Here is a 22,345-nt window from a genome sequence, read left to right as displayed (position 1 = left end):
CCCTTCCGTTTCAGAACTCTGTTTCTTCAAACGGGGGGAAAAAAAGGAGGACACCCTCTTGCCCCGTGTGAGGATCGAACTCACGACCTTCAGATTATGAGACTGACGCGCTACCTACTGCGCTAACGAGGCTCCTCGATTCCGCTCCCCCGCCTGCAGCCCTTATGGCGGCACCGTCCCGCCCCGTCCTGCCCGTGTGAGGCGCTGCCTTCGGTGCCAGCCTCCTCCTCTGAAGGGCAGGTTCCTTCTTGTAAATGGCTCCTCTTCCCCGCGCTGTTCCACGAGCTAAACCATGAGATTTGGTTTTTTTCCACGATGTTTCTATATGGCCTTGCTGTTACGTTCCTGAAGTGTTTGGGGTTCCCGAATGGTGCCTGGGGACGTGCTGTGAGCTCCACGCTTGCAAGAAAATTAAGTCGTTCTCAACGTAATTGCAAAAATTAAAGCCAGCCTCGTTCGCCTCTCTGCTCTTAAGAGTCGCTGTTCATCTGGGATTTCTGTGGTGAAAGGAACTCTGTGCTCACTGAAGTGCTCGGCAGAAGAGGCCCCTGATGGCAGCCCAGGTGCTGCCCTGCATCCTAACCAACAGGCCTCACCCTCCGCCAGGGTCCCACAGCAGCGGTCACCATGACAATCCGACTACAAATACATAAATTGGACAAAGACGGGAAAGCAGGCATTTAATTGATGCCGAAAGCCTCCACGCCTCACCCACAGGACTCACTGCCGGGAGGCTGGTCGCCTGCAGAGTGAACAACTGCCAGAAGGAGGAGGAATTTCGGACATGAGGCCCTCCCGACAGACAAGAAGAGATCCTTGGTTGCCTTGAACAGCTTGAGGGTTTTGCCAGGGGTCTAGTGGGCGAGCCTTGCTGTCACCGGGACCATATCCTGATTTCCAAGGATCTGGCTTGTTGTGCTTTCAGGACCGTCAGGTGATAGATGATGAGTCCAGGCTGCAAGGCTATGGCAGGAACAAAATTGCTGTAACCACAAGATGAGTAAACACACAGCTTCTTACAGTCTAAGCCAAGCATTCCTCCCCCCAGCAGTAGCTCACGTGCAGAATGAGGCCGTCATTTGAATAGCTTGGTTCATCCTCTGGGTCTTTGGTGACGGACAAGTTGAGTGCCCACAATTCTGCTTAAATTAAGAAAAGCTGCTCCAAGCGCCCAAAACGAGGCACATGAACAATGAGTCACCCAAAACAATGAACTGTTTGGAAATCTGTCTGTAGCTGTTTTGCACCTGTATGGAACCACATGAATTTTCCCCCGTGTTACATTACATTCAGCCTGCTACTCAAACTTCCCGACACGGCTCTTGAAGGCCCTGTCATGTCTGTTTGTTCAGGAACTGACGGATTCGTGGAGAGGACAGCAAAAATACTGGTGGCGAGGATGTACACGTGAATGAAATGAAAGATGTCCTTGATGACATTGCCTCAAGCAGAAACTCAGCAGTCTACAGCACATGCATCTTTCCTCCCTGCTTTTTTCCTTTTTTGTGTTTTCTATTTTTATCCGGGCTTTCTTCTTTTCCTTTGAATGTTCCTTCTGTGCCTAATTACCTTCCCTCCCTTCCCCTCACCTGCCTGGCCCATATAACCTTATTCCATAGCCCTGGTCCACAGATGCTGAGCCCTCTCCACCCTCAGTGATCCGTTTCCCACTGGCCCACTGACCCCTTTCCAGCCCAACCCAGCAGAAAGCAGGGCAGCCCACCGTAAATCCACGCCAATTCCTACAGCCCCCCATTGCCCCATGCCTGTTTCCTCCAGATGAGGAGGAAGGAGGGGAAAAGGCTGTGCTGAAAGGCAGAGCCCACCTCCACGAGGCACTGATGTGGCCTGGCAGGGAGCAAGGCCCAGCAGAGGCAGAGGCTTATAACCTCAGCATTTACCACCCTGTCATCAGACTACAAAACTGGCACTTTCTCCTCTGCTCCTGACTCCGTTACCTCAATCTATCAGCTTTACTTGTGACAACGGGGAAAACAGTAAAGGTGCATTATCATCGTCTCACATCCTGCGTGGCGCTACCAAACGTCTGAGCACCCTTCTTTGTAAATATGACCAGGGGAAGAGCCCAGAGCTCTCCAGCACTGCTCTTTCAGGCAGGCAGCTTTCAGCCATTACCAGAGGGCTCTTGAAAAAGGATACACTCAGAGGGAAAATTCATTGTTCCATTTCTTTTCAGCAATTAAGGAGCTGATGCAGCTCTCCCTACAGTCAATTAAAGTCTTCACACTCACTCTAAAGGGCTTTGGATTGGTCCCAGAGTCGGTGTCCTCATTTTCTGTAATCCTGAAGTGTTTATGCCTTCCCAGTCTCTGTGCAGGGATGTGCCAGTTGATGGCATATCCAGTCAATTATAACCTGAACAACTAGCAGAGAATTATTTATTTTCCATTTGGCAAGAGGGACAGCAAACTGTGGCAAGACAGATGAGCAGGCCGAGCCAGATGAACAAACCCCATTTGCCACACACAGTACTCGCAGAATGTTTATTTGGCATAAACCTGCAGTGGGATTACTGCTTTGTAATAAGCATACCTGGAGCCAGGACACTTGGAAGAGGGAATATTTCAATGGAAAGACCACAGAATTTTGCCTTTTTTTTTTTTATGTATACATTCCCAGAAATTATTTCCTCTCTATTTTAAGCTGGAAAATAGCTGTTCTCGTCCTGATTTCAGAATTCCCCACCTTCTTCCTTATTGTCTAAGCTGTGATCTCACCAGATTTTGCAGGACAAATTGAAGTGTGGACAGACAGGTCTCTTCAGGGAAAAGCCAGAAAATGTTGCTGCCGATGACTCAGGAAGTGTTTTGCATCCTCCTTCTTTAAAGCTGAGCTCAGTGCCCTCTGTTTATGAAAGAGGGTATGGTCTTTCTTTATTCCTCATAACGAAGTATTTGTCAATCTAATGCCCAGCTGCGGTCTTGAGTACTTGGGGACACCAAAAACTTTACGGCACTTTTACAAGAAGCAGTTGTTGTTCTTTCTGCTTTGGCCACGGGCCAGCCTGAACAATTCCATTGTGCCCAACACCTCTGGCAGCTCAGTTCTCAGAAGCATTATCGGGTCCAGGACAGATCACAGGACAGGCAGTCAGGTGTTCGAGATGCTATTACTGGGTCGGCTGCTGAGCAATGGTTGTGCAATCGTAGGCAGCCCTCTGAGTCCCTGCATGCCTCGGTTTCTCATGATGTAAATAAGGAGGATGTTTACTGAGGCCACAGGCTGTGTACCACTCAGTTAACTGAAAATGCATAGACATCCTTTAATCATAGGTATATTAAAAATCAGTGGAAAATTTTGTGGCATGCTGTATTATTCTACAATTTCCCTGCTATTCCTCCTGCACTCACACTGTCTTTACTGCTTGCCAAGAGGTTATAGATCTTTTTGAGTGAAAGGTAGTCCTTTCAGGTAACACAAGGTACAAAGGTAACACAAATTATTTTTGCTTACACCAACTGTTTTACTGTGTTTCCTTGTGAAACCAATAGCTCCCATTGACAACTTGATCCTGAAGCCAAGAAATGTTTGCTGGAACAACAGTAGCAGTAACTGATGAGGGTTACCGTACATAGGTCTTGGGCAATACCTCTTGTATGGAGAGCACAATGAGTTTTTAGCCCAAGATTCTAAGAAAATGATGTTTTTGTGATGACACTGCATGTGCCTGTGTATTAGTTTGGGTTTACCATTGAAAAAAGCATCTGGCTAATAGTCTCAAAAGGGCTATACTCCAAAAGCCTTGTGAAATAGATGCCCAGATAGAAGAGAGAGACAGCGTCAGTGTTCCCACTAAGGAATAGGCACATCTGTTGTTAAACCTCAGAGAAAAACCACACAGGAACATGGTCTGTGAGTGGTTTATTTAGTTTCACTTTTCTCATATTACACTTTTATAGCCCCACAAAAGAGAGAGATTTTGCCTGTGAGGAGTTTGTCATCCCTTCTTGCTAGAATTCTTCTAACTCTAGGGGTAACTTTTACAGAGAAACTTGAAGGTTAGGGTTGTCTTCATAGGATAGTCACTGTCATAAGACAAATTTAAGATTGAGAGGAGTTATTTTAAGTCATTGCAAACAATTCAATCCAATTCTGTCTGAAAATCTCCCTTATTAGCTGGGTAACAGTTGCATATTGTATTAAAAAAAAAGTCTTACGCTGATCTTTAGCTGAGCTAGATCAATAAACACAATTAATGTGAAAATACCTGAGGGAAGGTATTTTGATTCAGGTGAGAATGCAAGTTACTCTCAGCACAGTGTCCTTCCTTTTATTTTATGTGGTCTTTCTCCATATGTCTGGTGAATTTAATACTACTGACAGCTGCTGAGCTAACAGCCCTAGACACTAAAGTGCTTTCTTCCAGAAAGGGTGTAGCACTGCAGAGGAATAGCTTCGTCTACACACTGTAAAAAGCCTTTTCAGTACTGTTTTACCAGACAAATGAGGGGATGTTTTGTAATTCTGATTGTGAAATACATTCATTTTGTTGGGAAGCAGCTGATATGGAAACTCAGTTCTCTCTGGATCTAGGGGTAAGTGGGATTTTTTTCCCCAGGGAAACACTGTAAATATCAGCTCAGGTTCAAAGAGAGAGTCACCATTCATAAGGCTTTTTTAATAACAGAAAAAAAAATCTGGAATATTTAACAGTTGGAAAAGCCTGACTTTTTGTATTTCAGACTGAAAATATATTATAGCCTGCTGAATAGGGTGCAAACAGGAGGATCAGAGCTAGAATCCAAACCCAGCTTGCATTTTGACCTGCTTTGTAAGTCTGGGCAAATCACATCTCTTGCTTCACGAGAAAATAGGGCTGACAGGTAGCATAAGAGATCATTTACTCCATCCCTCTCCCAAAGATGAGATCAATTCTCCCCAAGCTGTTCAAAATAGACGTCTTACTAATCTATTTTTTAAATGTCTGATGGTGACTATTCCTTTGCTTTCCTAGGCAATTTGTTCTGGTGCTCAACTATTCTTACCCCTAACCCAGTGTCTAACTCGTATCGCCTTTTCCAGGACATAAGCTCATTATTTCTTGTCCTAGACTCACTGCATGCAGAGAACAGCTAATTCCCTTCTGCTTTGCAGCAACCTTTTGCATATTTGAAGACTATATAATGTCTGCTTGCAGTTACATCTTCTCGTCGTCAGACTAAATGCTTTGTAAAGTATACTAAGACAATAATAAAAATGCTCTGTTGGCTAGATTTTTAAAGGGCTCTGCTCCAGTGTAGTCACCAAATTTGAAGCAACTGCAGTTCAAAAGCAACATTTTCTCATTGTCGAATTGTGCTTAGGCAGAGCTTGTCCCAAAAGCTATGTCCATGCTGTCATTCCAACTGCGCCTAACACTTTTCTCAAATCCAGACTTGCCAACTGTCTGTGCTGTCGACATGCAGACATAGGCTACGGCTGAGATGAAGAAGGAAAGGTCAAGCAAGTCGCAGTGTGGATCTAAGTTTCCCTTCTCACAGTCTCTGCAGATTATTCATGAGCTGAACATGTGATAGCACAGCCTGTCAGCAGATACTCTGATGGTGGCTCTTCCTAAGCACCATATGGATGCTTTCAGTCTGAGCTGCAGCCCTACTAACAGTTGGTAGCATGGATGAAAACCGCGTGACACATAGCACTTAGTATTGTTCAGCCTGCCACCGGGACTCACCTGGACACCTCAGCAAAAACACTCAGTGGTTTCTTCAGTGCTTGTCCACCTGTCTGTAGCCAGAGAGTGCAGCAGTCCCTGAGATATATCAGTTCTGAGAGCATGGTGGGATGCCCTTGCCAAAGAATAAGTTTTTAAAAGGCAGCAATTTAAATAAGAAAGAATAAACTTATTTCAAAACAGAAATTTGGGATTGTTAGTTTTAGATGTATCAGATTTCTGACAGTCATCCATTATGTCTCACCTGCTGTCTCTGGACACTGATGTGAGCATTCACACACCTTAGGGCTGTTTTCTTTTCCCTTAGTTAGTCATTTCTTTAATGGCCCCATCCTATAATTAGCTAGACACAGGAAATGTTTGACCCTGAATCATAAAATTAGGTAACAAACCTTCATTCCAGAGTGTGAGGACAGCATCACTGTAACTCCAGTGTATTGTTCCACTCCAACAAATGTAGAAACCCTGATCATCTGTATGCTGGTTGGAAACCAGTTCTTCTCCCTGTACTCCTGTTTCGGTAAGGATGCTGCCGGCTGCAGCTCTCTGTACCTTCAGCAGCACAAATTGGATTGTACAGTGCGACTGTGTAGTACTATTGCTGCAAAATCACTCCTATATTTCAAAACACAGTGCCTCAAACATATGTGAGAGAAGGGGAAGGAAAGGCAGCTGAAAGTCTACAGCCAACAGCTTGTGTCAGAAAGCTGCTAAAGGAGGAAACAGTTGGGCATTTTTAATCAAGACGCGGTGTCTGCAGGATGAACACTAGTAAACTTGGCTTGCAACTAAAATTGTTTGCGATCTAATCAATTCCTGACAAATAGCATGTGACTGGGCTGCAGGCTTGAAAGCGGATTGAAACACCTGCTTCTAAAATTTTACTCTAAAATTTTTACAGAAACCTTCTTCATCCTCATGTCTGTGCGTGCTGATGGCAAGCTGAGGGCAAATCACTAAACTTGTACCTCTGCACGGAGGTCAAGTGGCTTGAGAGATCGTGTTTTGGGTTGCAGACAGAGGAAAGGGAGCAGGTGGAAAGGACATGGAGAGGGCAAAGCACTAAACGTCTCCTTTGCTGTGTTTTTTAGCAGTGCCAGGAAAAGCCCAGCCCTGGGAGCCACAGGAGCCTGGACAGCAAAGACCACCCATGGCAGAGGGCCAGATCAGGAGACATCACGACAAACCCGACACCCACGGTGCCGCCAGAGACAACCCATGTCCCTGCAAGGCGTCTCTCAATGATCTTTGAAAGGCAGTGACCATCAGGAGAGATTGCTGAGGGCTGTGAGAAAGCAAATGCTGTGCTTACCTTGATAAACAGACATTGCTGACTGCCTCCGAGGTGGCTGCAGCTGCGCGTTGCTGAGAGGGGACATGGTGGGACACTCTGAGGTGGCCATGATGGTGTGTCGCTGAGGGGGGACATGGTGGGACAACCTGAGGTCTCTGTGGCTGCGTGTAGTCGAATGGGGACATGGTGGTGTGTTGCTGGGGAACAACATGGCGGGGTACTCTGAGGTGGCCATGGTGGGGTGTCACAGAGGAACAACATGGTGGGGTGTTCTGAGGCAGCCGTGGCAATGTGTTGCTGAGGAACAACATGGCCAGGTGTTCTGAGGTGGCCATGGCAATGTGTCACTGAGGAACAACATGGCCAGGTGTTCTGAGGCAGCCGTGGCAATGTGTTGCTGAGGAACAACATGGCCAGGTGTTCTGAGGTGGCCATGGCAATGTGTCACTGAGGAACAACATGGCCAGGTGTTCTGAGGTGGCCATGGCGGTGTGTCTCTGAGGGAAACAAGGCAGGGTGCTCTGAGGCAGCCACGGCAAAGTGTCACTGAGGCACAACATGGCGGTATGTTCCGAGGTGGCCATGGCAGTGTGTCACTGAGGAACAACATGTCACGGCATTCTAAGGTGGCCATAGCAGTGTCGCTGAGGAGCAACACGGCAAAGCGCTCTGAGGCAGCCATGGCGGTGTGTCTCTGAGGGGAAACACGACTGAACACTGAGGCAGCCACAGCCATGTGCCACTCGGTCACAACATGTCGGGCCCCTCAGCCCCCCACACCCGCGTGCCCCGAGGGTGCACGAGCGCGGCTCCACGGCTGCGCGCGGCTGTTTGCGGGCTGCGCCGCACTCAGGATGGCGGCTGCGGCTCCCCGGCCGCCGGCAGCGCCCGCCCCGGCCATGACGCTCCCGTCAGCTGACGGCGGTGGCGCTGGGGGCGGCGGCGGGGGGCGGGCGCCGGCACTCGCAGTTGGCCGCCGCCGCCGCCGCGCAGGAGCCGCCGCCGGGCCGGAGGCCGAGCCGCCGCCGCCATGCCCTCGGAGAAGAGCTTCAAGCAGCGCCGCACCTTCGGTGAGCCCCGGGGAGGGGGAGCGGGGGGAGCCAACGGAGCCCACCGGGCGTCCCGGCCCCCCTCAGGGCCTCGTCGCTGCGGAGGGGCTGGGCCGGGGCTGGGGGCGAGCGAGGCGGGGGGAGCCGGGCCGGAGCCGGGCCGGGGGCTGCCCGGTGGTCGCCGTCTCCTCGGGGATCGGCCGGTGGGGGGCCGGGGGGGCATCGCGGGGCGCTGGGGGTCCCCCCCGGGCCTGCCGCCCCGTTCCTGACAGGAGACCCCGGCCCCGCTTGGAGCGCAGCCGGTGGGGTTCTCCGCCCGAGGAGTCGGGGATGAGCTGGAGCGTGTTCCTCTGGGCTCCGTGAGGTGAAACGAGCAAGGCGTCGAAAAGAGCTGCGTAATGATGGCTGGGGAAATGAGATTAGTGCCTTTCTAGAAAGGACAGCCTTGATAGAGCGGTGCCAGGGCTCCTCTCCGCGCTCGGGGTGGGAGCGGAGAGATCGGGGAGCTCGGTGGCCGTGTGTCGGCGAGGTGGGCTGAAACGCGGCCGGGTGGCGAGGGCTGGCGAGGTAACCTGTTCCTGCACAAACTACAAAATCCCCGTACGCAAAAGGGAATTGATGGAAGTCATTGATCTAGATTTTCTTTTCCTTCTTGCCTCTGGGTTGAAGTCAAGCTGCTTAAGACAGCTTTCTGTCCTCCCCACCCTTGCCTTTGTTGTTGTGTTAAACGTAAGCTGCTCCCTGCCTTGAAGCTGGCGGGATTTTGGCCTAGCCAAGCCTGTGTTTAAGCTGCCCCTTTTCTTGGAGTCTTCCAAAACTGTTCTCGACCCGTCGCCTGTCAACAGCCTCTGCTGCAGGTATTAAGTTCAACTAGGATGGCAGCCAAGCAGTTGCCACTGCAACTAATGTCGTCAGAGAACTGTGTTTATCTGTGGCTGACTGAAGCCTGAGTTTGAACACGCCATATACAATAATCTCAGCGATTTGCCTAGCTCTGGGTTTATGCTCCCCCTGCTTCAAGGAGCTGTGCTGAATAACATTGCCACGACAAACCTGTTCCAGCTGAAAAGTCAGCCCAGCTCCTCCGTGCCTGCTGCCTTGATGGCTGGTCTCATTCACCCCACGTGCCTCCTGTGTTTTTGGTTATTTTAATCTTAAAAAAGGACTTTAATTAGCTAGTATCCTGCCCTTTGAGTATTAACGCTGCTCTCTGGAGTGTGTGGCTTGGGCTCTGAGGTGTGGAGCCTTGAAGTCGCTTTGGTGCGTAGGGCCCGGAGCAGCAGGCAGCGCGTGGGGATGGCTCTGGAGCCTCCTCGCTCTGTTGAAGGCTTCGCATACTAGTTGCCTTAGTTCTGCTTGATTCACGCCCAGCCTAAAACCGTGATTCACGTGAGCTGCATTTCCTCGCCGGGCTCGTAAAAGGCACACGGACTTAATGTGGGCTAATGGAGAGCGGAGTGACGGGGCAGGCAGCATGCCACCGTGCTTCCTCTCCCGTGAGCAGCACCTCTCCCCAGCTCCGTGTCGGCTGTGGTCAGCCTGTGATGCAACGCCAAATCATCACCCTGAGAGATGGTTATAAGACGGCCTGGAAAGCCCCAGCGCTCTGAGAAGAACTGCAGAGGTTAAAATTGAGTTCACTGAATCTGAAAGTAGGGTGGAAGCAGATGCAACTGCCTCTGAAAGCAAGTGCGTCTGTTTACTTTGGCTCCGAGTTGTACTTTAGCCTGGTTTATAATATCTGTACTATTATATTTATGTCTGAGGGGAGGTGAACTTTATCCCGAAAACTGGCACAGATAGCAGTGAAATGTCTAGGTACACAAGAATCCACCAACGGCTTCTGCAACAATGCGTGCAGCATAATCAAAATAGAAAACTGTAATTCGGTAATACTAGAACGTACAGTGTAAGCTGATGCTGCCCGGCTTCAGCGAGGCTTAGGTCTCAAATTTTAATTGTTGACAACTTCCTCTTCTGGGATCTTGCAGAAATAACACAGGATATTTAGTCATTAGCTTGGGTGGTGTAACCCGATGTCATAAATTTATGAGATTGTGGCTGCTTTAGTGGGCAGAAAATGAGGGATGTGGGGGGATCCATCTCCTGTAACGCTTTCTAGGAGACCCAGCCAGCATGCGTCCAGTGGTTGACATCTTGGGATAAAGAGCAAAGTATCACCTGTCAAAGGAGAGGTTTTGCTTTCGATGGTGCTGTGCCATTTGAAAACTGCTTTTCCTGATTTTACTTCTGTGGCCTTTACTAACTTGCAGCTCCTGTCTTCAGTGCTTGAGAAATAAATTAATAACAGCATTAAATGTGGATATTTGAACAGCCTTTTTTTTTTTTTTAAATCTCTTCCAGAGCAAAGAGTTGAAGATGTACGACTGATTCGAGAACAGCATCCTACTAAAATACCGGTAAGTCTCATTCTTGTCACTTCAGTTTCTGGCCTTACGTGTTTTTGTTTTGTTTTGTTTTGTTTTTTTCCTGGTTAAAACCTATAAAAGAGCTGTCCTGATATGTCCGAATTACCATTTGGCTGCTCAGGTTTGTTAGGCCTGGATTTCAGGAGCATTCTCAGGCTAGTAGCCATCAGGCAGCACGCTATAGCAAGGTGCTGGCTGGGGACCGGAGGAAATGGAGCTTTCCTGTGCTGCCTGTTGCAGTTTCAAAGAAAGCCACGCCCAGACCGAGCTCTGAGATTCTCCAGAGCGTTCAGCTCTTCTTATCTCAGAAGTGGATGTATTTTTCTTCTCTGAAAGAAGAGTCTGCACAGGCTAACCGAGAAAAATGCATAGTGATTCAGAGACTGATGTGGCTTTCATCACAAAACTATACAGAAGGAGACTGAAACGCTTGCCTGCAGAGAAACGAGCCTTTGCTTGGAGGTCTCCAGGAGTGCTGTGTGTTGTCAAACCCCTCCATCTACTGTTGGGTCACCTCAGGGAGGGGATCAGCCCTCACCTTCTCACTTGCCCTTACCTGGTCAGCTCCAAACGCTGCTTAAACTTTTTGTTTTCTTTTATTTTATGACATTCTCAGGGTTAGAAATGCAAAGAAAGCATCCTAGGAAGCAAAAGGCGGGGACCACAGAATCACAGGCGGGTCGAGGTTGGAAGGGACCCCTGGGTCCCCCCTACTGGGGGACGCAGAGCTGGACGCAGCCCCCGTGATTAGCGGGGCAGCATCACCTCTCCTGACCTGCTGGCAGTGCTTTGCCTAGAGCAGCCAAGAACACCGTTAACCTTCTCAGCAGCAAGGGCACGTTGCTGGCTCCCGTTCAGCCTGGTGTCCACCAGGATCCCCAGGTCCTTTTCGGTGGGGCTGCTTTCAGCTGGGTGCCCCCAGCAAGCCTGGGTGCCTGTGGCTGTTTCTCCTCAGGGAAGGAACTTCGTGATGTATTGCTGATGAGTTCTTCGCGGCTGGTGGGCTCTGGGTGACAGTAAACAATAAACGTAGCTGTCCTTACAGACTTCGGGTGGAATTAGGAAGGGTTTAGGAGATCTTGGGAGGCAGAGCAAAGGAGTCAATCAGGTGCCTTAACCTTTGGTTCTCAGTGCTGAGGGCTGATGATGAGGGAAGAATTTCCACTCGGAGGGAGCAAACCACTTGCAAGCAGCAGTTCCAGCGCGAGGTTTTTAACAGAAGTGGCTGCTGCCTCCACGTGAAATAAACTGAAAAGTTTTCGGCTTCACTTTAGCATTGAGCTACTTCATCTTTAAGCCACTGCTGCCGTTTTGCTATGCTGCTTGGCATGGGGACAAGCAATACTTTATAGCAGAGATTTTCTGACTTTTCTGGAATCTGCAGCCTTCCCAAAAGGCCCTTTCGCAGAAATCTCTTTCCTGACAGAAAATTGCTTTTTCATCCACCTTTCACAGATCGCTTAGCCGTAGTCCCCGAGCTCTGTGACCACACGTGGAAAGCCGCTGATTTACAGCAAACCTCTCATTTTAGGTCAGCCGTGGAGGTACTACGACTAAAAATTCAGAGGTACCTAAGCTACTTGCTCAAGAGGCAGTGATGCGTGCTGGCAACCGTGGCACGGGCCTGCTTGGGTCCCTGGGGGCTCTTTCTGGTTGCCAGTCGTGTTCTAGCTTGGGTCACTGCTGCGTTATCAGGAGCAGTTCTGGATGAGCTGAGATGGCAGTGCCATGCTAGAAGGTAAATCGCTCCTGTGCTGTTACCATCTTCCATTCTGCTGTTGCAAATATCCGTTGTTTCTGGTCTACCTCATTAAAGACAGAGAATATTTTTCCAGAAGTAGCCAGTATTTATTTAAACCGATGTAAGAAAGCCTTCTCCCTGAGGTAATTAAATTGGCTTGATGTCTCTTCACCTGTGCAGCTTTGGAATATCAACACAGCCAGACCCCGTGAGCATGGGAGCGATCCAAGTGAATGGTGTCACGTAGCTGCCCTCAATTTAAAAGCAACAAAATCCCCACAGCTGTGGAAACGGGGGTGCGTGAATTCTGAGATCATTCCTTAAAAGCAAGAGCTGTAGGCAGTTGCTGGGCAGGGTGCTGCTTAAATTGGCAGATCAATGATTTCCTCATGAATTAAGTAGTTACTACCTAACAACCCTGACAGAATTACTGGCTCCTAAGCACGCTGCCTTGAGATTACGAGGAGGAAATTATCTCCTTTGAGGCTTTATGCCCTTCAAAAGTAGCTTTGTTTCATGCAGTGGAGAAACCGGGGAAGGTGAGCAGCAAAGCGTGCTAATCTGGAGCTGAGGTTCTTAGAAGAGATGGGCTGTTTGTCAGGAGAAACTGGGGGACTTGGAGCGAAGACTGCAGGAGGCTGCAGACCTAGGTAGCAGTCCAAGCTCCTGAAATATGCTAGAGGGAAGCGTGCTTTATCTTTTCTTGGGGTTTCCTTGCTGCTGGGGTGTTCAGGGCTAGATTAAATGATTCCAGCGAGGGAACTGTTCTAAAACTGCGCTGAAGTTGTGAATGTGTGCTGTTAAATCCCTGTTTGTTCCCTGTTCCTGCGGCGACTCTTGCAGACAGAGGTGCAGGTGACAATAATTGTCACTTTTCCTTTTCGGATTTGAGATGTTGCATCCACAAATGAAGTGGAATCTAACCAGTATTACGTTACTTTGCTGTGTTTAACATGGGGGGTGGAAATGAGGGGACCTGGCACTGTTTCCGCCTGTCACATCTTGCGCTCCTTTCTTTTTGTTTCTCTTCAGGTGATCATTGAAAGGTACAAGGGGGAGAAGCAGCTTCCAGTTTTGGATAAGACCAAGTTCCTGGTGCCAGATCACGTCAACATGAGCGAGCTAATCAAAATTATCAGGTAGTATGCTGTGATTTCGGTGTACATTGTGTCACGTTAAGGTGGTGATTCTCGGTTAATTCCCCACCTGGTGTGTGAATTTGGGAACCCTTTAAATGGAAAACTTACCTAAACAAGCGCTTGCACCACCACTAGGACAAATTCATGGGAACGTGCGCTCCCTTTGGCATTGCTGGGGAAAAACTCTAAAAAGAGTTGAGCTGCTAAGTTTGCTTTGGAGAGAAATAACTGCTTCCCAGCGCTGCAGGAGGGAGTCCGGGGCTGCGAATCCCCTTCTAACATGGGTGCTTCTGCTCCAGGGCCCCAGTGCTTCCTGCTTGCCTATTTCGGGCTGCCTTCTCGGTGTTCTGCCTGGGAGTCTCTCTCTGGAGTGCCTGCCTCTCCCCACCACTGGAGGGGGAGTTTGGGCTCCCTGCCAGGGGGCTCTGAGCTGCTGCTTAGGGTTGGTGTTGGCATCCTTTGACTGTGAAATGAGGTTTCCCTCAGTGACAGAGTTCGGGCCCAAAAAGCCCGTGTTCAGACGGGTGTCATCGCGGCCCAGCTGTTTGCACAGACTTGCTCCACGCTGCTGCTTGAGTTTTGCTTACAAGAAAAGGCAGAGGGGAGATAAGCCTTGAGTAGAAGTTGTGCGGTCAGGAATTCTGTTAGAAGTGCAGTTCTCCTGGCTTAGTGTCAGGAAGGAACGTTTGATTAGTGAGAGTCCTCAAGTGGTAAACCTGGAAGCTAGCAGCAAACCGGTGTTTGCTTTTCGTTGGTCACGGTGCAGCAGGTTCTTTCAGGACACAAGCTGTAGAAACTGACTGTTGTCCCACGTGTCCAAACAATTCCTGCCTTGGAGGCTTCTACAGAAACTGTCTCGAGCAAATCCCGGCTCTTGAAGGAGTTAGAAAGCGAGATGGGGCTTCGGAAGTAGGAACCAGGTGATCCCAAAGTTCTGATGAAGGCCCCAGGCCAGGGGTTTAACAGCAAGGTGCAGGATTTTCCCCGCCTTTTTCCTTTGGCTTTGTTAATGGATGACTTGGTGCTAGCTGGACTTGATCCTCAGCCAGCTCCTTGTTTGTAGCAAAGCCAGCGAGCCGCGTGGGCCTGTCCTCCCCACGCCTCAGGTAACTGCTCCTCCTCTGTCTGCTGCCTCCGGGGTGATGTGGGAGGCTCCTTCCCAGGGCTGTGGCTGCGAGGCTGCAGCAAAATTCTCGTCCCCAGCTGCTGCTGCCACCCCTCCGCGGCGAGCAGAAGCGGCGGGGACGCTCTGCTCATCTGCAGTTCTTATTTCCTTGGTTGCACTTCCACACATCTGAGTTCCTATTGCGTGCTTGGTGCGTGAAGCAGTAGGCGAGCCCCTCTGCAAGCCTGACTGCAGCAGGAAGTTCGGCAGAACTCCCCAGCTCCCGTGTCTCAGGACAAACGAGCCTGGAAAGCCGTCGCTCTCTGCCCTTCCTGTGCTTCTCCTCCTGGGAGGAAGCCTTGGGGGGGAGCAAGAGGCTTCAAAGGTTAAACGGAGCTCTTACAGAGCTGGCGACAAAGCAAGTTCAAAAGGTACAGGCCCTGCCAGCCCTGCCCCCAGCGTGTGCCTGCATCCCCAAGGTCAGCCTGGGTTTGCATTTCCAGCGGGATGCCATCGAGCAGAGCAGCAAGCCGGAGGTCCCGCGGGCCGTGCATGTTTGCTGGGTGCACAGGGCTGCTGCGGCCACCGCCCCAGCGCCGTGCTGGCGGGGAGCACCTCTCCCTGTTCCTTTACTGCCCTTCTGTTGTGGTGCGGTAGGGGTTTTTGTCACGGGATGTGTTTGACCGGACTTGGTAGGTGAATTTAACGCAGCTCTGGGGTGGGAACCGAATGCCTTCGGTGAGGGCAGGGCAGCTCTGGGTGGGGACATCCCACTGCTGTCGGTGGCGGAGGGCTTTGTTTTGCCGTCTGCCCTAACGCCTCCGCTCACGTGCCGGGGAACACGTAACCACCTCTGTGCACCCCCTTTCCCCCGGCCTCCCCCTCACAGGCGACGCCTGCAGCTGAACTCCAACCAGGCGTTCTTCCTCCTGGTGAACGGACACAGCATGGTGAGCGTTTCCACGCCCATATCCGAGGTGTACGAGAGCGAGAAGGACGAGGACGGGTTCCTGTACATGGTGTACGCCTCTCAGGAGACTTTCGGAGTGCAATCTTCCGTTTAGGACACGCGAGCGGCTTCTAGCCTAGGATCTCGGTTTAAACTTGGCCATCACCCCCACTCCTCCCCACACACACCCCAGGGAAAGAAACGGATGTCACCTACGCTCTCAGTACCTTAGCATAGTCTTGCTTTAGCAGGTGTCTTATCTTACCTTGCCTTGTTTGTGACTATTAAACAGTGCAGACGAGCACCTCCAGCTTTGAAACCTGCTGTAATATTCCACACAGGCACATTTACATTTCTGGACTCTCTGAATGGAACCCAACTGTGCATGTGACAATTGCAAATAAAGGGACACTCGATTGACTTTAACAAGCAAACAGGCACCAGTGAGGAGCTGAAGTGTTTCGTGTGACAGTTTTCTGGAGAATCTCCCCGTGATTCCGTAAAGCTATATCTTTTTTTTTTCTTTTTTTTTTTTTTAATGGGAAGGCTTCTAATGAGAGCAAGTATGTTTTAACGTTCCAAAGCTTTGTCTTCTGCAGCTCGATGAGGCCGGTGTCAGTGCTGCAGTGCGTTAAGGCAAGTGCTTGGGGTGAGCTGGGGGAGTACAACTCTTTTTGTCTCCCGTTCTTTTGGCACTGCCGACTTAGGAACGGTGCCGGTTTCTGAAATAACTCATACCAAACACCACAGCTTTATTGTAGTTTTAGGAAGTGTTAACTGTAAAAAATACCCACCTGGACAGGTAACGTTGAAATAAACTCCAGTCTGTTATGAAGTTCCAATGCCTGTGCGTTTCGTGAGACACTGTATGTCCATAGGGGCTTGCTTCCAAAAGACCACCCCCCCTAGCCCGACGGCTTGCCGTTCCCTCGCCCCGCAGAGCGTGCGGGGAGAAGGGAGCCGAGGGAGCCAGCACGGGCAGAGCGGGCTGAGGCCGGGTGAGAAGCGAGCAGTGCCTGCAACGCTCACGGCCCCGGGATCGCCGCCCGGCCTCGCCTTCTCCATCCGCTCAGCGGCGTCGCTGCGGTTATCAGGCCTCTGTCGGGAGCGGGCCAATGGCTGTTTTACACCCTCCAGCCCGACATTGGACTCAGACGTGCTCCTGGAATGACGAACCCTTACTGCCTAGCCAGTCTGTCACTTGTTTTGCATGTTACCGCCGGCGGGGTCAGGGAGTTCTGCTCCTAACAGCGTTTTTTTGACGTCCGGGAGTTGCTGTTGAGATTTGGCGAACAAATGATTTTATTTTTTACCATCGCTGAAGTCTCCTGCCACTTGCATGGGGTATGGAAAAGCTTGGTGTCACCCCTGCCCTGAGCAGGGAGGCAGCCTGTGCAGAGGAAAGGTGTCTGGTAGGACCTGTGTTTTCCTCTAGAGTCGTTGTCAAGTGAAGTGTTGCAGGATGAGATTACTCTTGTATATTATGTGTCTGTGAACTAACTACATCTGTTACTGGAAGCTAACTTACTATAATGGGGGAAAAAGAAGCAATACTACTGCGTCCTGGCACTCTAGCTCAATAAGGTGTACAATTTGTACCTATCTACACCTCTTTGCATGAATCTTGTTCACGATGCTTACTTCAAATTTTTTAACGTTCTTTGTGTTTTTATTCCGGCGTAAACTTTTAAATGCAGCTTGTTCTATGTTTAGTTTTTGTTTGTGTAAGGAATTGTTTAACTCATAACTGACAAACCATACTTGTAATTACAACGTGATTGACTGATATTCCTGTACAAATGTTGCTTTTTTAAAATTAATACAGTGCTGATATGGATGGATTACATCCCAACTTAATTATGGCTTGCGTGGTTTTTTTGTAGTCACCTTTCTCGAATCTGCCTGCTGGGAAGGGCAGAGGTCTAATTCTGCCCATTTCAGATGCACAGGGCTCACTCCATGTCCTGCCGACAACGCTCACGCTCATCCTGAAGCCTTTTAATAAAGATCATCAGTAACAACCCTGGGAGTTTGCACCCTCTGGAAGGAGGCATTGCAGGTGGAATGACCCCATAAAGCAGTTAGGGAAGGGGGAGAGGCTGCATGGGGGCGTTTCCATACCCCCCCCAGCATCTGTTTCTGCTCTTCCCCACCTCCCTCATCTCTGCAAAGGGTTCCAAGGATCTTGGCTGCCCTGGCTCAGCCGGGAGCTGCATCAACTCGAGGAGAGCGATTACGAGCGCTGTAATGGATTTGTGATTCACAGCCAGATGTCTGGGGGTGGAGAGACAGCAGAAGTTAATGGAATAAAAAAAGACCCTGGTAACTGCCAAGCTGGAGGAGCCCCCAAAGAGATGGAGCCCATTTAAAGGAGAAAAAAAAAAAAAAAAGGAGGGATTCTGTTTAACTCTTTATTTTCCATACATTAAATTTACTCAGATAAAAACATTCTAAAAATGTACAATTTTACTTTTAACAAAGTATAATAAAACATAAAAATCCCAATACCAGAATACTTGACATTTACAATTCAAAATCAAATTAGCTGAATATTAAATATTTACAAAACTATTTAAAATATTTATAAAGTTACATGCACAATTTGTAATACTAGAATTGACCAAAGTAAAAGAAATGGCTCAAATGGGAGCAGGAGTTTCCTTCATTCCTAGTGGAAAGTTATGTCCAAGAGAAGCTGTTAATCTGCACTTGAAAACACACAGGATTTGCTTTCTGCATCGGTACCAACACGTTTCTTGCTTATGTCAGGAGAATTTAAGAGAGCAAACAGGTAGTTCCAAGGGTTTATCGCAACAGATTGAGGGGGCGGGGGGTGGTTGGGGTTACCGTGGCCTCAACCAGCGAAAGTTTCTCGACTCTTGCCAGTGCCCCGTTACCTCGGCTTCGGTCCAGATCTGCCTGCATCCATCGCACTCGACAGGCCTTCTGGGCTATCGCAAATCCACAGCTCTGAGCGTCCGTGACCGCCAATAAACTTTCTTTGGATCTGATGACACTAAAAATAGCCAGCTAACCCACGGGCAGGGGTTCTGGGTGATGTCATTTTCCTTTTGGGAAGGGGTGTTGCTATGCCAAATACCACTGACTACAGTTTGGTTTTTTTTTGAGTACCTTGCCCCTGAAGCTTGCCAGCGAGAAATAGCATGAAACTGAATTTGGGGTAATGGTAAAGCTCTAGTGTTAGACCGCTACTGGACGTCTGCCACTTAATTTGCTAAGATTTAATGACCCTGGTATGCAGACCATTGGAAATGTTTCACAAAAAGTGAAGCGTGACGTGTTGTTTGAAGTACAAATGTTACGGAAAATATGATCCATACCTTGCTTGCTAAAATGAGTCTTCCTCCTTCGCTCTCCTACTGTTCGGCATTGGACATGACGTATTTATTAATGCTTAACTCGGAGACTGCCAGTGCAAGGAGTATGCTGGAAATTCCATTCTATTTCTATTCTTTCCACCACCAACACTCCCCAAAGGAAAACACATCTGAAAATGCACGGCAAGTCCCTCGCTCCCCCGGAGGGAAGGCTCATCACCAACTTCTCCGTGCCCCTGCAGGGAGAGGACTCGGGATTCCCTTCCGCCTTACGCTTAAAATCATTTCTATTCCACAGTGAAATCCATTTTGAGAACTAATTCTTTTTATACTTTCAGGACAAAGATAGGAATAAATAGCATACTTTGAAATCTCCATCTTTCAATATACAAAAATAGGTTTTAAGAACTGGATTCTTTGAGCCAGTGAAGCTGGAGCTACTACTCTAAAATGAGCTGCCGTACTTTTCGGGGCATGGGGTGGGGAGATGGATTTGGGCCTCTTAAAAACAGATTAAGGATTATTTTATGGAACTAAAGTGCTCTGTTCAGACTTACCAACTTTGGTTGTTCTTGGTACAAAGCGGACAGCGTTTGCTGGCAGATCAGAAGCCGCAACTCGCTGTGATTTAGGGAAGGCTCGTTAACTGGTGCTGGCTCGTCTAACATTTCTCTATTACACTCACGTTGCTTTAAGGTACTCAAGACTTCTGAATTTGAACGTACTCTAAAATCAGACTTCACCATTTAAGAACGTTACCTAAAAGTACACGTAAGCCACTTTAAGAAACATCAGCCTTAACTTTACACAAAGGAAACAATCCCAAAGAAAGCTCTGAAGATAGGAATGAAACAGTTTGCTGGATAGAAGTTCAGTTTTATAGTCCTTTTGTTATGGTTTCAACTCTGTGATGAGTATTAGACAAGACTATGTTCCCAGCCTTGGGCATTAAAATGCAACTGGTACAGAATTTTTTTTTTCTGTTGATTTTTGCTGTTTCGAGAGGGTTTTTAACACTTGCATGTGTGTTGAAACACAGATTATTTAAATACAATTCAGTTCTAAAATATTGTTTTAAAAAAAGTGAAAAAAATGTTAAGGTTTGGCTTTCAGCACATGTTCCAGGCCACTGGAGAGACCCTCAAAGCTGTAAATAGTAAACATTGTCAGTGAAAACTGCACGTTTCCCTCAGCGTAATACAGTATGACAGATTGTTCCTACCATTGTCTCAAGCTCATTAAGGCAAAGTAAATTGCATTGTCAGTTTTCATCACTTTAGTGTTGTAGGTCTGAAGGTTGCTCGTTACAATGCAGGTAACCTCGAAAAGCAGGCAGAGCCAACAGAAGCATCCCAGTGGTGTGTGCAGCACTGCGTGTAGTGTGAGCTGGGCTGAGAACACACAAATCTGGTTCGTTTTCATTGCATAGGAATAAGAAATATATATTTTTTTAAACCAAACGTTATGCAAATTGAGACTTTGGTTTCCGTGAAGCCAAAAGCGGTGCGAGCTGCAGGCAGCTGCCTGCGCTGAGCTCGGGTTTTTGCCATCCCACCTCGCGGCGCCTCTCTGGGGATGCTCGTTTCTCACTCTGGCCCCGCTAGCATTGCTCACCTCCTCGGTCCTCGCTCAGAAAGCAGGACTGGGGGTGGCCCGGAACATCCTCCCTATTCACGTGCTCCAGGAAAGTCTCGACTGTCAGCCCCCTCACACGGCTGGTTCCTCGCTAAGGGCCGGTCTCTGAGCAGCTCTGCACGGACAGGGCCTCCCTCGCTTTCCAGTGAAAGTCACCTGCCCCACCACGGGTACTACTCATCCTGGTGTGAACTGGTGTAAGGAATACCTCCAAGTGTAAACAAGGCTTCAGACTTTAAAGGTGTCTTCCAAATTACAGTATGCAAATATCTCTCTGTCAGACATTTTCAAGAGAAGGCCTCACCCATTTAATGGTGTCAAATTCCTCGGGTGAGCCATGAGGATTAGTATCTCCTTTCAACACGACAGGACCAAACTGTTTCAAATTAGCAGTTCAGGATTTGTTTGGCTTCCTCTCAAGTCCTAATTTAGATTTGTCACCCACAAATTATGTACGCTAAGTAGTTAACACCAAAGCTAGTCATCTACAATCTATTGCAACGAAGGAGGCTGACAATAAATCCTTCAAAGTCTTGATAATAATGAAGTTTACTACCTTTTACATGTTTGACTTCTACCACTTCTGAATCCTGTAGCAAAAGCCTCGGGGTAGGAGTCAAAGGTTTTGTTTTATATAAAGTAAAGCAAAAGCTTACAAACTCTGCTGCCAGAGTTCCTTTTTTTTTTTTTAGGATGGTTTAAAATTCATTTACAAAAGCAGAATAATAAGGTTTCTGTGAAAGAGACCTATATACAGTAACAGGACGTAAAGGTTGTTTTGTGTATTACAGGAAAATATCCTTGAAGCCTTTATGACTCTGGAGTCTCTGGGACTTGGACCCTTGGAAACTAAGCTTATTCCACTGCTGGGAACCCAGCACTACCTAGCAATAAGTGAGACAATGAAGTACAAGTTTGTTTCCAGAAGGAACCCAAACTGCTGCGTGTGTTCTTTTGGAAGGGGAAGGAGAGACTTACTTAAGATTTGTATTGTGTAGTTTAAGCCACATAGCCTGCTGGTGCCAATTTTTAAAAGTTGGAACTTCTTTGCCTCTTGCACTGGTCTCAGAGTGACACTGTCTGCTAAAAGTGCAGAAAGCTTGAAGAGTTTTACATTCTTCTGTAGTGCAATCCTTAAAAATCCCAGAGATTAGTGCCTGATCACTTTTGAAAAAAAGTAGACATTTTACCTAGCCCAGGGGTGCCAAAGTCCTTCTGGCGAACGGCCACTCCTACCTTCCGCCTCCAGCTTCCACTTCAGAATGTAGCTGCCCTGGAGTTTGACGTCTCACCTCAGAAAGTCCACGTATGGCAACATTCTCCAGCAAAAAAAGTACATAGGTTGTTGTACTTGCAACAGAAAATGCAGCTGGCCAGCTCCACCATCCATCCAGTACGCATCGGTCCTATGACACGTAGTCAGAAGTTCCAACAGCAAGATCCAAGCATGAATTTGGCAATCAAATATGGGTTCGATGCACCCCTAAGCTAGATTTTCTACCTAGTCTAATAAAGTAAAGCACCTTTGGATTAAAAAATACATTAAGCTTAACAGCAACTGGACGTCTCAGTTTTGTGTTTCAGTCTCCTTATATCTCCATGGCTTACAGTATTTTCTTGCCAGATAAAATGTCAGTCTGTGGAGTCCAGGCTTTCAGAGGGAGGAGCGTATTTCAGCCTAAAAGTACCTGGGGGAGAGGAAACAGAGAAATTAGACAACATGAAGCTTTTCACTCCAGTCACACCTCAGAACTTTCTAAAAGAACCTGCTTCTTATTAGATTTTTAACACAGTATTACAGCATCACGCCAGTTTGCAGCACCGCTGTGATGCTGCAGAAAAGACTAACCAGCACGTGTCTGCACCCAACAGAAATGAAATTCAAAGCACAGCTTTACACAGTAAAACCTGCTGGCTTAGGTGTAGTTTTAGGGCTGGCGAAAATTAGTTTGGATGGCAAAAATAGTTTAAATC

At 48.4% G+C, this 22,345-nt stretch overlaps 2 protein-coding genes and 1 non-coding gene across 3 annotated transcripts in view; 1 reads left to right on the top strand and 2 right to left on the bottom strand.

Moving 5' to 3' along the window:
• Positions 1-59: 59 nt before the first annotated feature.
• Positions 60-132, bottom strand: TRNAM-CAU (transfer RNA methionine (anticodon CAU)). Its single transcript has one exon. It is a non-coding gene; the product is annotated as a tRNA-Met (tRNA).
• Positions 133-7,920: 7,788 nt separating this feature from the next.
• Positions 7,921-17,255, top strand: MAP1LC3B (microtubule associated protein 1 light chain 3 beta). Its single transcript, XM_035566205.2, has 4 exons — positions 7,921-8,056; positions 10,400-10,455; positions 13,238-13,344; positions 15,339-17,255. Exons 1-4 carry the CDS (start codon positions 8,017-8,019, stop codon positions 15,511-15,513), a joined length of 378 nt encoding a protein of 125 aa, XP_035422098.1. The 5' UTR covers positions 7,921-8,016; the 3' UTR covers positions 15,514-17,255.
• Positions 15,911-22,345, bottom strand: part of ZCCHC14 (zinc finger CCHC-type containing 14) — a 54,222-nt gene continuing 47,787 nt past the window's right edge. The window contains exon 13 of the mRNA XM_035566204.2: positions 15,911-22,059. Within this exon, the coding sequence (XP_035422097.1) occupies positions 22,004-22,059 (56 nt within the window). The 3' untranslated portion in view covers positions 15,911-22,003. The remainder of the gene's footprint in view (positions 22,060-22,345) is intronic.

Source organism: Cygnus atratus, chromosome 12, assembly GCF_013377495.2.
Source record: "Cygnus atratus isolate AKBS03 ecotype Queensland, Australia chromosome 12, CAtr_DNAZoo_HiC_assembly, whole genome shotgun sequence".
NCBI classification, from domain to species: Eukaryota; Metazoa; Chordata; class Aves; order Anseriformes; family Anatidae; genus Cygnus; species Cygnus atratus.
This window is presented reverse-complemented; position numbering and strand designations above follow the sequence as displayed.